General features: G+C 56.7%; 2 protein-coding genes across 4 annotated transcripts in view; one reads left to right on the forward strand and one right to left on the reverse strand.

The window, feature by feature from the left end:
* PTPN1 (protein tyrosine phosphatase non-receptor type 1) overlaps positions 1-10,472 on the forward strand; it is a 59,441-nt gene extending 48,969 nt beyond the window's left edge. For all 3 annotated transcript variants that reach the window (XM_079127039.1, XM_079127041.1, XM_079127040.1), the window contains exons 5-9: positions 2,044-2,181; positions 4,669-4,878; positions 5,229-5,390; positions 5,842-6,062; positions 7,161-10,472. In XM_079127039.1, the coding sequence (XP_078983165.1) occupies positions 2,044-2,181; positions 4,669-4,878; positions 5,229-5,390; positions 5,842-6,062; positions 7,161-7,380 (951 nt within the window). In that variant the 3' untranslated portion in view covers positions 7,381-10,472. The remainder of the gene's footprint in view (positions 1-2,043; positions 2,182-4,668; positions 4,879-5,228; positions 5,391-5,841; positions 6,063-7,160) is intronic.
* Positions 7,773-14,064, reverse strand: part of RIPOR3 (RIPOR family member 3) — a 61,207-nt gene continuing 54,915 nt past the window's right edge. The window contains exons 21-22 of the mRNA XM_079127053.1: positions 13,040-13,130; positions 7,773-12,573 (exon numbers count right to left, since the gene is read on the reverse strand). Coding sequence (XP_078983179.1) covers positions 12,473-12,573; positions 13,040-13,130 — 192 coding nt within the window. The 3' untranslated portion in view covers positions 7,773-12,472. The remainder of the gene's footprint in view (positions 12,574-13,039; positions 13,131-14,064) is intronic.

Genomic DNA, 14,064 nt, shown 5'->3' on the forward strand with positions numbered 1-14,064 from the left:
TTATTTAGAGACAGAGTTTCACTGAGTTGCTTAGGGCCTCACTAAGTTGCTGAGGCTGGCTTTGAACTCGAGATCCTCCTGCCTCAGCCTCCCAAGCCCCTGGGATTATAGGCTTGTGCCACCACGCCCAGCTAGGCCTGTTTTAGTCCCCAGTGATGGACTGCTTTTTCGTAAACGTCAATCCCCTGTTCAAGTTGGTGTGTATTGGTTTAATAGGGTAACTGCAGTGGTGGTCAAGTGCTTATTTTTGTGTTTTATTTTGCGCCTTTAAAACAAAAATTGCTACAGGAAATAGAGATGTTCCTGTAGATGCGTAAAGAGTTCTAAATATTGGTTGATGGATGCTTGGTCATGTGCCAGAAGTCCTCTGACATCTTAGATTATGAAGAGTTATTTGGCTTTATTTTCGATTTTGAAAGTGAGCACTTGCCAGAAGTGAGACGTGAAACTTGTCTGCCCAGCTCGGAGCCCAGGATCAGCGGCCACTCGACCATCTTTGCCTCATCCTCTCCCTGCTCCGGCACAGGTGGCCTTGAGCCACAGGACGGGCTGTTCTGGGTCGCCTTCCTGGTTCCTCGGAGGTCTGGCTCCAGTGGCCCTCACACTCTGGCTCCTGGTTCCTGCCTCCCTGTTCTGTGTGGCAGAATTGCTTTGGTGCTGACAGGTGGCCCCATCCAGGGACTAAGCTTCTGCAGCTCATCCGTGATGATTGGGTGACGTGGTGCACCTGGCCAAAGCGTCAGTCAGGCTCTTGAGACAGCCCTGGCATTGTCCTGGGACCGTGAAGTTCAGTGCTCTGCCCTGGCCTTTCTTCACTGGTTTCTCTCCCTCTCTGCTTGGGTTGGGGGCAGCTTCCAGCCTCAGTGCAACAGAACAGTCCACATCTAGGCTTCTCTTCCCTCTTCAAGAGCCGCCCTGCCCTTTGCCGCCCCAAGGGACGCTGTAGTTTTCTTGGCCTGACACCAGCATTGGCTGGGCTCTGGGCCTCCGTTGCCCATCTCCTGTTCCCCTGAGGTGATCTTTGTGGTCACTGCCCAGGAAGTGCTGCCCACCCTCCAGAACCTTCTTCCCAGGGCCCAGTCAGAGCTCTCTGCCCTCAGCACTTCCTCCTGTCCACCTTGTCACTGCTGGTCTCAGCGGTCTCTCCAGCAGATAGGACCAGCCCTGAAAATGGCTCCTTCACCCCCGTCATCCTTGGCCCCAGAGGAGCATCCCGTGGGTCCACATGTGACTCATGAGCGTGGCTGGCACACACCGGCGTATCATTGGTGGGGACTGCAAGGTCTCCCAGGGCACTCGGCAGGTCATCCTGGACCTGCAGCCCAGCCCTGGCCACCTGCCCTTCAGTGCACAATAGTCACCCGCAAGCAGAGCGGTCCCGAGTAACTGGCACGGGGACTTAGTCTCAGCAAAGTATCCAGTAAATTTGAATTAAATTTTCTTACTGAAGCTTCAGATGAAACCAAATCTTCTTGAGTTTTTTTGTTTTAAAACCTTAATGACCAACATTTAAATCAAGATCATCAGGTAGTTTCTGAAATTATCAAAATAGAACTCAGAAGTGTTGTTTTGGACCAAACCAACCAGAGTGAAAGGGTGACCAAGTCCTGTGCCCTCCAGCTGTCCCTGGGTTGGTTGTGTCCTGCTCGGCTCAGTCTTGGCGTCACAGCCCCCGGGCTCATTCTCGTTTCTGCGACGTTTCCTCCTGGGGTGAGGCATCTGCCAGCAGGTGGGTTGGGCCCAGCGATGTTGGAAATGTCCGCATACAGGCCTTTGTAAGAGGCAGAACTGCTGGCGGGCAAGGGTCAGCCCCCAAGCGCCCCCTTGCCGCTGGGCAGGAAGGCTGAGCCCGGTCTACCTGGCTGCCCGGCAGAATCTCCCCCGCCCCTCCCGTCCATCCCCTGGAGTTGGGCTGCTGCATTGACTGCATCTTCGAAGTTCAGAAAATTCTGGGCCTTTACATTGTCATGAAGCCCAGGACTCCAAGCCTCTCGTCTTGGAAAACGGTTGCTCACAGTAATTCGATGTTATTTCCTCTCTTAGTTAAAATGTGCACAGTATTGGCCACAAAAAGAAGAAAAGGAGATGATCTTTGATGACACAAATTTGAAACTGACGTTGATCTCTGAAGACATCAAGTCTTACTACACAGTGCGACAGCTGGAGCTGGAGAACCTGGCGGTAAGCCGGCCTGCACCGGGCGCCTCGGCCAGTCCCACCTGGGTTGCTCGTCCCTCCCCTGTGCCCTGTGGAGTGAGCAGGGCTCGTCATGCACTTTCCAAGGGACCAGGGCTCTCCGCGACGGCGGAAGTCACGGTGCCTTCTCTCCACAGAGCTCTTGATCCTGCGGCACCAGTTAACTCGGGTTCTTAGGGAAAAGACAAGTTTCTTTGTGAGTGGTCAGGCCCTGCAGGACCTGGAAGCAGACTGCCACAGAGCACGCTGTCTTCTCTGTGCTCCGCGGCTCAGTCTGAAGTGAGGAACGAGGCCATGCCTTGGCCACTGGAGGTTCTCTGGGCGAGGCCTTGGGTTTATTTCTCTGGGAAGAGTGTATGACCCCAGCCGCTGGCTGTCCCTAAAAGCTTGTCTTGGAACATGGCGTGGCGCTGTGCTAAGTGCCACAGAGGGCCCTGCCTGTGTGCATTCGGAACCATTCGGGGGAGCCATGCCTGCAGGAGTCTGCGGCCCTGCTGGACACGGTAGGAAGGGCTCCAGGTCGCACGGGGGATGCCCCTGAACCTGGTGTCGCCACCACCCTGGAGCCACCCTGCCCAGGCTTGAGTCCCAGCCCTGCCCTTTCACACTGTCAGGCTGGGGAAAGGGGCTTCACCACCCCGTGTCTGCATCTCCTCCTGTCACGTCAGACGGGGCCTGGGGGGCTCGGGAGGTGGCGGGAGGATAGGTGCCGTGGGCGCGGTCCAGTGAGAGCGAGGGACGGTGGCCAGGGAGCTTGCGGAGCGGCTCTGTCCTAGTGATTGCGTTCACGTGCGGCAGCCCAGTCCTGTGGCCTCTGTCCCTGGGTAATGGTTGTGAGATGTAGAGCACAGCGCAGGTTTCCAGAAGTGCAGCAGAGACTCGGCAGCATGCGCCCGCACTCCTGCTCCTCTGCTGTGTGGCCGATGGCGGGGGCGCTCCAGGGAGGCGCGGCTCGGCTGCTTGGAAGGTGCCTGTGCCTGGAGCGCTAGGCCTTCGGACTCCTGCTGTCAGCCTGCTGTCACCATTAGCCTCTGCAAACCACTTGTCGAGGGAACAATTCAGACAGAATTCTGATTTACAGAGCGAGTGCAGCCACGCGCCGGAGTCTGATGTCAGGATCCGTTTGCGCCAACCAACCTTGCTGTCACAGAGCCTTATCCAGCCAGGCAGGTGGCACACGCCTGTGATCCAGTGACTTGGGAGGCTGAGGCAGGACCATCCGAAGTTTGAGGCCAGGCTTGGCAGCTTAGAATCTGTCTCAGAATTTTAAAAAAAGGGACTGGGGATGTCACCCAGTGGTAGCTTGTCCAGTGTGTGCAAGGCCCAGGGTTCTACCCCACTGTAGCAGGAAGTTAAGAAATAAAACAGCAAGCCCCTTCTCAGCACTGGGTGACCGCTGGAGCCCAGACCGAGTCCTGTGCAGAGCAGCAGGCGGAGGGCGGAGAGGGTGGTGAGCAGCCACACCTTCCTGGGGCAGGCAGGCCTGGCTTGGCATGCTTTCTAGTCACTTAAAAAATCTCTTAAAATGCTTTTCTCACCTGCCAAAATAGAAGGGGCATTTCTTTAGTGCTGTTATAGTTACATGGAGATGGTTCTCGAGGAGACAGGATGGAGCCGCTTCATATGGCTCTGGGTTGGCCAGGTGTCTCCAGTTCTGCAGGAGATGCTGTGGCCTGGCGGCTGGACTGCCCGCTCCATGGCTTCCTGTGGTCTTGTCCCAGCAGGGCATCTTTGTGAGAGCAGCCTTGTCTTAGGCCCATGCCTGCAGCGGGACTGGCCTTTGGTAGTGGTCACTGGAAGACTGAGGGGGGAGCACTTTGGGACAAAGGCTCAGAGTTCCCGCAGCAACTCTGAGCATGGGCTGTCACCGCGGAGCTTTGGCCGCCTAGTCTGGAAACTGGGAAGAGGGCACGGGCCTCACTGTGTGGCGGCTGAGGTCTGGGAGCCCGCGGCTGTGCTGCTGGGTTCACGGGGCCACTGCTGCTCCTGTGGTCCTGCTCCTGCGGTCCTGCTCCTGCTTGTGCACCATCTCTTCAGCAGGGTGCCGAGCCACACAGCAGCCACCACCATGGAGATCAGGTTGGTCACCTTTTCTTCAAAGCAACAGTGCTTGAAACACCAGGTAGCCTGGAAGCCTGGTGGCCCAGAGCCAGTGCCCACGTGGTGCAGTTGCTCTTTCACCCTCTGCAGGAAGCACAAAACTTTCTGACAGGATTATCACAGATGGCGGTACAGTGCAGCGTCACTGTGCTTGGTGAGGCAGGAGAAAGTGACCGTAGGCGTGTAGGCGGAAAGGGGGGACTTGGGGGAGGCAGGTGGGTCCGATCCATCCCAACGGCCAAGGGAGTCCAAGTGGAGGCAGCCTGCAGGTCTGCGCCGGGAGTCTGGTGGCACCGGGGCGTGGCGTGTGTGCCTTGGCAGGGCAGTCCGCGCTCACAGTCTTCTCATCCCGTGTGTCTTTTTACCTTTCAGAATCAAGAAGCGCGAGAGATCTTGCATTTCCACTATACCACGTGGCCTGACTTCGGGGTCCCTGAATCACCAGCCTCATTCTTGAACTTTCTTTTCAAAGTTCGAGAGTCAGGGTCACTCAACCCAGAGCACGGCCCCATTGTGGTGCACTGCAGTGCCGGCATCGGCAGGTCGGGGACCTTCTGCCTGGCTGACACTTGCCTCTTGCTGGTGAGAAGGTCTTCGAAGGCGTCCTCCACCCCTCCACCCCTGCCCCGGCCTGGCTACAGCTCCCCACTGCTGTCTTTGCAGGGGCACCTTGGCATTGTGACCCCTCGGGCCGGAGCTTTGCCCCTACACAGCTGTGTTCGCAGAGTGTTCCCACTTTGACCTGGAAGCCCAGTAGAGCAGGGGCCCCCCTCTCTGTGCTCCTGCAGCCCTGTGTCCGCTGGCTCCCACTTCTCCCACCTTCTCTGGAAATCCTCTGTATGCGCCACTGTGATTTCCCCAGGTGGAAATCAGAGCACTCCCCCGCAGGAGAGTTGGTGCCAACTGAATTCTGTCTCCTCTCTGGCTTTCAGATGGACAAAAGGAAAGACCCTTCTTCTGTGGACATCAAGAAAGTGCTGCTGGAAATGAGGAAGTTCCGGATGGGACTGATCCAGACAGCGGACCAGCTGCGCTTCTCCTACCTGGCTGTGATTGAAGGGGCCAAGTTCATCATGGGAGACTCTTCAGTGCAGGTCAGCCTTGCTTTTGCTTTAACCCAAGGGCAGTGATCTCCAGTGTCTGATTGAGCACACACGCAGTGCTGGGATGGAGCCAGGGCCCGGAGCATGCAAGGCGAGTGCTCCCTACCGGGCTGGCCCGGCTCTGGCTCCTGCCCTTGAAGGAGCATCAGCTGGAGAGTGCAGAGCTGTGGGGGCCGGAAGTGGCCCCGTGTGTTTTTGAATAGCTAGACAGTCGTCGAAGTTTTACCGAGTTCCCATTTCTGCCTTTGAGGTGCTCCCCCAGAGAGGCTGAGCGAGAAGAAGCTGGCTTTCCAAAGACTTCATCTTCCACGTACATGGCTGCCAACCAGGAAGCCCAGCGCCCTGTGCCAAGCCAGCGCCTTTGCTCACTTAAACAGAGTGGGTTTCCTGACAGATAGCCAGAGTGAGCACTCACGGGACTTCCTCTTGCTGCTCTTTGAAGGACCAGTGGAAGGAACTGTCCCATGAGGACCTGGAGCCCCCGCCTGAGCACGTGCCCCCACCTCCCCGGCCGCCCAAGCGTATCCTGGAGCCACACAATGGGAAGCGCAAGGAGTTCTTCTCAAACCACCAGTGGGTGAAGGATGAGGCTGAGGAGGATGAAGAGGGCCCCATCAGGGAGGAGACCAGGACCTCCTTGAGGGCCTCCCACAGCGTGGACAGGTGAGAGTCTGGCTGGTTGGGGCATGGGCAGCGACCTGCTGTTCCTGGGACGTGCGTGGTGATGGCAAGCTGTGGCTGCAGCCTCCTCTTGGCGGGCCATGTGCCTGCATCCCTGGCACATGGGGCTGCTGGACCAGCAGGCTGCCCTCTCCTGGCTGGTAGAGGCCACTTTGGGGCCCAGGATGGCCATGGGCACAAGCAGCTTCACAGGGTTCTGGCACCACCTGGTGGTACTCGCTGGAATCAGGTTCTGTGGAACGAGTAGAGTCTTCCTGCCCTGTGATGCTGGCGTCCCCACCCCCAGCTTCTGCCAGGTCCTCCTGAAAGGCGCTGTCAGCTGACTGCACACCGTCAGTCCCCACAGTGCTGTGGGGAACTTGGCCTCATCATGAAGTCTCACTCAGTCCACTGTAGTTGCTGCCTCACGTCGACACCAGCACCACTGAGCTTCTGTTGGCATGTGGAGACTGAGCTGAGCCAGAGCAGACCGTCTTGTGTGGACGGGCAGACCCAGGGGCTTCTGGGAGAGGCCGAGGTGTCGGGCCAGCCGCATACAGGAGGTGGCACTGCACTTCCGGAAGCTGGCGCAGGGAGCAGGAGTGGCCCCTTGCTGGGCACTGGCGGCCGTGCCCTGGCGCCTGCTTTCTGGAGGGAGGTGCTGGGCTATGTGCCTCCTTTCAGCCCGCCATGGCACAGGGCTAGAGAGGTGCCCGCAGCAGCACCTGTGGTAGTAAGGAGTGGAGGTGCCCCGGGATCTGTTTGGGGATGAGGGACGCCATGCTCTCTCCCTGGCCAGGGCATTCTGCAGCTGTTGAGGAAGGAGATCTGGGTGCCCCGGCACAGCCAGGCACGAGAAGACAGCCCAACCTGCGCAGCCTCCACCTGCACCAGTCAGGTCCCAGGATGCTGCAGCCCCTGCCCTGGGCACTGCCTGAGGCTTCTGGGGTGGAGGGGGACGGGGGCTTCAGGCCAATGCCTGCTCGGCCCTGGCCTCCCTCCAGGCAGCAGGATGGCTGGTTCGGGTGCATGCCTTGTTTTTGCCTGGATTCCTCCACACCAGGAGGCAGGTGACCCACTGCTGCCCCTCCTACTCCTCAGCACGAGTCAAGACACTGAAGTCAGAAGTCGGATCCGCAGCCGAGGCCTGCGAGGCACCCAGGTGGCCTTCCCTGCCGAGGCGGAGCCAGCACCTCCCAGGAAGGAGGAGGAGGAAGCAGCGCCTGCGCTGACCCACTGGAGGCCCTTCCTGGTCAAAATGTGCATGGCCACGGTCCTCACAGCCGGCGCATACTTCTGCTACAGGGTATGTTTTCACTGACGGACGTGCTGGCGAGACGCCGCGTGCAGACCGCCCTGGCCGCCAGCCCAGCGTGGGGCTGGGCTCTGTAGAGCACCTGGGCCGGTCTCGGAAGGCACAGTCAAAGGGTTGTTCAAGTCTGAACTGCGGAAGGGCTGACCAGAGAGAAGTGAGGATCGATGCTCTGGGGCTGAAGGAGCCCCGTGGTCCCAAGAATATAGAGTCTAATCTCAGGGCCTCAACCTATTCAGGAGGAAGTAGAGAAAATGCCAAATACATCTCTCTCCCTCTCTCCCTCTCCCCCTCTTCCCCCTTCCCTCTCTCTCTCTCTCTCTATCTCTCTCTCCATCTCTCTTCTCTCTTGTTCTTTCCTTACTTTTTGTTTTGTTTTGTTTTGTTCATTTATTTTTGAAAAAAAAAATAGAATTACAACACATTGTTGTTTTTAACCTTTATAAAAAGCAGCTTTTTGTTATTTCTGGAAGAAAGAAGACTAGGCACTTATGAAACTCTCGTACCCTTAGGTGGTATAATTAGATACACAATTTGTATTTGGTTTCCCAGGGAAAGAATCCCAAACCTTCACGAATGTAGACCCCTTGGAGCAGAGGTCGGTGTGCTGTGGCGGGCGGCCCGAGCCGGGCACCTGCGCCTTCGGTGCTCGCCGCTTCCCTGTTTGAGAAGAGGAACAGCACCCGGCATCTCTAGGAAGCACACCCGGCCTCTGCTCTTGCTCAGGGCGTCCCTCTGGTGTCCATGGCCCGTTTCTCCACCGCTCCTCCCTGCGGCAGCCCTCTTACTCGGCACCCCATCCCTCTACGTGAGTTTCCTGCAGGCCCCTGCCTTGGGGTCGGCCACACCACAGGGTGACTGCTGGCATGTCACCCCTGGCTTCCACTTCAGGTGCAAGGGGCCATGGCAGGTGAGCACCACACCTGGGAGTGTGCTGTGACAGCAGGTGGGGAGGGCGTAGCTGCAGAATCCATGCAAACCGCCCACGTGACCTTCTTCATCCTTTTGACTATTTTACCTCTTTCAGGTGACTATCTTTGAGTGCATCAGATGGTTTAGCAAAATTCTAATATTTTTTCCTTAGGGGTGATTTTGGGGAGGGGTCTATCATTAAAAACCGGCTAGTTGCTCCCTCTGAGGTTGGCGGGGCCCAGGTCGAGCATGAGTTGGACAGCTCGCGCTGCTGCCGGGGCTCCTCTGTGTCTGGGTTCATTCCAGTTCCTGTTCAGCAGCAGCACGTGCCTGACCCTCCTCAACCTCCTGCCCCGACCACCTCTGCTCGCAGGGCCCCCCAACTGGCAGGCCGCCTGGTAGGGAAGGGCCTCGGGCGTGCGGAGGCGCTGTCCTTAGAGCTGGCGGCCCCTCCCCTGCCCTGCTTCCTTCTCCCCCGGCCCTTCCTTCCTTCGAGTACCAAATCCACAGCCATTTCTGAGGAGAGCAGAGCAGAGGACTGTCATGGTGGCACAGAGGGGTGGTGGCCCATGCCAGACGCTGGCTTGCCTCACCTGAGTGCTCCCTTGTGGTGCCCAGGCCAGCGACACACCGTCCTCCCACACCATCTTCCCCGGAAGCCTCCCTGCATCCCATGTGGAGTGAGCCTCTCCGCTCCGTTATTTATTTTTGATTTCTCCCAAAGGCGTCCGTACTGCACTAGCATTTTCTTAAACCAATAATGTATGAAGATTTTTGATGTCAGCCTTGCATCAAGGGCTTTATCAAGAAGTACAATAATAAGTCAATCCTCAGGTAGTGTGGGAGCAAGGACCGTGCCAGGAGCCTGTGCGGCAGGCCCGTCTGGCCCGAGGACGGCTGTGGGCCCCGCGAGGAGTGGCGCACTGGCGTGAGAGGCCGTGGACACTTGGTATCTGACAAGACTCTGGTGGGAGATGACTGTCCGCCCTGTTCCCTGGTAGAGCTGTTCTCCGTCTCCGCTTCCCTGTGTGTGTTAGGTGCATGTGAGGGCTTCCGTGTCCCCATGAGACACGTGTGCTTGTACGAGAATCGTAGACTCCCGCTTACCAATGTGCCCGTGTCCCAGCCAGTCCACCTTGCATGATCTGATCTGATCGTCACGCCGCTGTGGTTCCCAAGGCTGTTGCTACAGTAGCCACTGTTCAGCAAGACAGTGATGTTTCCAGTGGCAGATTTTGGCCTAATTCCTGGCATGACTCTCTGATGACTTCCTGGTGAGGCCCGGCCTCTCCTGGCCCCCTGGGCCCCGCTGTAACTCAGACATTCCAAAGGTGTGGCCAGCCCTATGCACACCTCACGCTCTGGACGCTTAGGCAAGCAGGGTCCCTGCTCTGGGATCAGCCTTCTCTAGTCCACGCTCATGCCCTTCTGGAGCAGATGGTGACTGGGAAGGGCAGCGGCGGCGGGAGCCCCCTCCTTGGAGGCAGCTGGCCTGCTGCGTCTCCGTCCTACTGCGTCCAGCTGAGGGGTGTCTGCCCGCCCTGGAGCCCCGTGGGACTGATGGTGCTCACGACTCTTCCTGCAAGGGGAACCAAGACCTCCACATTTGGTGACGTTTTTAATACGAAAAAAGGCAGCTGTGGCCCCGAGCTGCCCTCTTGCCAGCATTTTCACGTGTGGCCTTTCGCGTGGGAGAGCCAGTGCAGAGCAACTGGCAGAGCGCCGGCGGCAGGGCCGCAGAGCTTTGCCGAGGTGTGGGTAGGCCGGGCCTCAGCTGGGCTTGTGTCTTGGAGTCCTGTCTGTGTCGTGGGTGTGTATACAGCAGCCTCTCAGCACGGTGCACGGGGAGCCCCCTGTGCGCGGAGGACAGCCGGCCGTCGGCTGGGGCGGTGGCGGGCTGCTCTGCTGTTTGCCTTAAGCCAACATTTACTCACCAGGCCATTATTTTTGACAATGGCCATGGAATAAACCATTTTTACAAAAATAAAAACAAACAGAAACAGCGAGGTGTTTGGCTACAGTACCTTTCCAGGTGTGCGTATACGTGGCCGCGTGACCGGGTGGGGGGGGGGCTGTCTCAGGGTCTTCTGTGGCCTCACAGAACTGTCAAGGTGTACAGTTTTCCAACTTGCCGTATAAACGATGGGTTTGCATTTTAGTTGCAACAATAAAACTTTTTCTAAAGAACATGGATTTGGGTGCTTCCCATTGCTTTGCTTAGTGGGCCTGAATCGGGGCTGGCGACTCTTTCTTTCCAGGCCTTCTGACGCCAAGCAGATGGCCGTTGAGCAGGTTAGACCCTCGGGGTCACGAGTGCTGGGGTCCCAGGGCTGGGGCTCTGCTCACTGGTGAGCCTGTTCGCTCCGTAGAAACCCACCCTGGGGACACACAGGGCCTCGGAGAGCTGAAAGGATGTGCCAGAGTTGTTGAAAACTGTCCCCTTAGCCAGCTGCCTGTCAGACGTGGTGGCTCTATGTCTCTAGGTTTGTGATATCACATTTGATATAGAATTGACTTAGAAATGAAAATGAGATGGATGAAATCAGTGTGGTCCTTTTACAGACAAAACCAAACAATATAAATCCTCCAAAGTGAGTTTGTAAAAGTATTTTTTAGCTGTAGATGGACCTTTATTTTATTTATTTGTATGTGGTGCTGAGATCGAACCCAGCGCCTCACACGTGCCAGGCAGGCGCTCTGCATCTGAGCCCCAGCCCAGCCCCCAAAGTGATTTTTTTTCTTTTGACTGCCAGCAGGATTGGTCTTGAAGCCACAGAAGCCTAGGGACTTGAGTGGCAGTGTCACAACTACTGTCCCACTTCCAGGGCATCTAAACGGGCAAGAAGAAGAGAACACAGTGCGGAAAATAGTGTAGGAGAAATCCACTGGGGCAAAGGGCAGGACCAGGGCCATGGGCCAGGGCGCCCGCACAGCAGAGGGCAGCATGGGGACCTTCGAAGTCCAGAGCTGTGGAGAATCCTCGGGCGGGCGGGTCCAGCAGAGCCTGCGCACAGATCAGGACCCTCCCGCGCTGAGGGCAGGCGGCAGGAGCAGCGTGCTGATCCCCTGCAATTCCTCTGGGAAATAACCAGTGTGTGCTTGGGGGTAAAATGTAACAGCCACTAAAATAGTTTTTTAATTGAAATTTCAAAAAACGCAGCATATGAACAGAGCAAATAAATACTAAAACCAAAGGGAAAAAAAAAAAGGCTTAAGATCTATCCAGGAAGTTTCCGTGAGAAGGTTCCAGAGCTGTCCGTGCTGGCTGACAGGACACTCACAGCCCCACAGCTCCCTACACTAACAGAAACATCGCAGAACATGGCTTTTTTTTTTTTTTTTTTTTTAACACACTTAATTAGGAAGCTCATTTTCCTTCTTTAAAGCAATATGCTCTTTCCCGAAGCCCTTCAGACCAGTTATGGCTTCTGGAGCGACTTACTCAACAGGCCTTGGGCTGACTTGCTTCAGAAGTTGGGTCGCCTCTTGAGCTGTCTGGCCAAAGCAAACGGCTTTACTGCTTGGGACGCTCCAGGCTCCTTGGCCGGTGTCCTTTCTGTCCTTTGTGCTGTTGAACATGGTGAAAATAAAGGCCATGGCCAGCCAGCCGCCGTTGGCCCTGCTGGCATTTGGGCTGCAGCTCAGGTTGAGAGTGTGACAGACCTGCTGGCTTTAAGCCTCCCACCTCTCCACTCACCAAGGTGACAGTGAGCTGCTGTTGAATGACTCACGCCACCATTCTTTGATCAGCATGGCCAGCCTGCTGGCCACCCCCGGCCCCTCAGCCCCAGTGTGTTTTGAACCAGGAGTGCCAAGCCAGCTGGCAGGCAGAAGTCTCGCGTTCCCCGCACTCGGCGGTCCTGGAGTCTTTGGGCAGGCCCTTGCCTTGCCTGGCCTTGGCGCCTTTGTCCATGGCCGGCCTGGCTCTGCACCCTGGGGGCTCAGATTCTCAAGGCAGACGTGCCGTGCAGTGAGCAGCGCAGGCTTGGACGTGGCGTGCATCTGCTTTTTTGGCTTCCATTAAAGTGCCGCCTGTGCCCCAGAGTAATGTCCATGCCTCAGGCAGCCACTTGGGCCGGGGAGATGTGGGGAGCACCAAGCACACCCCACCCAAAGCTCGGGCCCCGTGCCGGGGCTGAGCAGCAGCAGGGGACACAAGTCCAGATTCGAGCTCATCAGCGAGGCTTTTTTAAAATATTGTGATTTCCACATCTGCTTCCTGGCAAAAGGCGTCTCCTTGTTCTAAGCGAAGTTTGTCCATCTTCTCAAAAGCTGAGCGTCCTTTTTCACCTGAAATGGAAAGGTGATCTGTCATTGGGTTGTCTGCTGCCTCTGTGTCCCACTTTGCCAAGCCAGGGGGGCCCTAGTACTTAGCCACATGGGCCCTTCACAGGGGCAGTAGCACTTAGGGAACTCAACCTGGTGACCTCGTGGACTGGGCCTTGCCCTCACGCCAGCCAAGCTCTAGGACAAAGTCGGCCAGACTGCAGCCCTGCCCCGCTTCTGGCTCTCATTCACCCAGGATCAGACACAAGTTCAAGAAGAAAGTAAAGCGTTTCTCGCCACCTTTGCTGTGAGTGACGCCTGCCTTGGGCAGGATGCTGGTAAGTAGGAGGTCAACCCCTGCACCAGGGCCTGTGGCGGTGCCACCCAGGTACTGCTCTGCCTGCTCTGAGAGCAGGGGCACCCCTCACATGATTCGCCAAGAGCCTTGGGAACCCTGCCATGCTACACTTGACCTTTGACACCACTTTACCAAATGACAGTGTGGCTTCCCGGGCTGCAGTCCGCACGGCCTCCAGGTCAGACTGGCACAGGCTGGCAATCTGATCAATGCTCTCGATGCCCTGTTTGAGGTTAGGAGAATAAGCCCTCGTAGGGAACGCCGGGAGAATCCCCCCGCCAGCCCTGCACACCGTCCCTAGCATGGTGCCCGGGCCTCCAGGTCTGTGTCCTCAGGCTCTTTGGCGGTACCCTGGGAAGTGCCTTTGCAGCCCTGACCACTGCACGAGAATGTGGGGCAGTGAGGTTGCTTTCATGAATGCCTCGCAAGGGCCCAGTTGAAAGGAGGAGGCTGCTCCCTTCTGGCCTCTGCTGCCTTCTGGCTCTCCTGACATTACCCTTCTGGGGCAACTGGCCCTGAGACAAGGGTCCAGGTGAGGCGTGGCACCTCTTGCCGGGTACCTGGGAATCCCCAAGACTACGGGCAAGTGAGTTTTATCTGTACTGAACTGTTGTCTAGCAAAGGGCAGTAATGCAAATTCATGTGCAGCTGAGGGGGTGCACAGGCAGCACCCCGCACGTCTGCAGGGGTGAGTGGGAGCTGACTCGGGGCCTGTGGCCCCAGAGCGATGCCTGGGGAGTCCAGCCTGGGGAGCTAATTCAGAACCTGTAATGGTTTTTAAAACTTTATGCACGAGAATGTTCATAGTGACGTTGTGATTTTTAACATGGGTTTTTCATTTTTAAACACTACAATTTCTACAATTTGAGTGGGTGAGGAGGTTAAGGATCCACTTGCCAAACCCTCCCTGCAGAATTCTGAAGTGCTCCAGGTCTCCCCCAGAGCTTTCCCACTTCGTTCACTTTTTAAGCCACATCTAGTATGATCCACAGTCTTACATGCTCACCCCCAACAGAAAAGAAATACACCACAGCAGGTGGGTGCTGGCTAACTTTTCCGTTTCTGTATTTGACATTCTTTTCCTTATAAATAAGTTTAGTGTACTTTAACATCTGTTGAGAATTTTAAAGCATAATGCTGTGGAAATCCCTGGGTTC

This window comes from Sciurus vulgaris (genome assembly GCF_902686455.1).
Source record: "Sciurus vulgaris genome assembly, chromosome: 2".
NCBI lineage: Eukaryota > Metazoa > Chordata > Mammalia > Rodentia > Sciuridae > Sciurus > Sciurus vulgaris.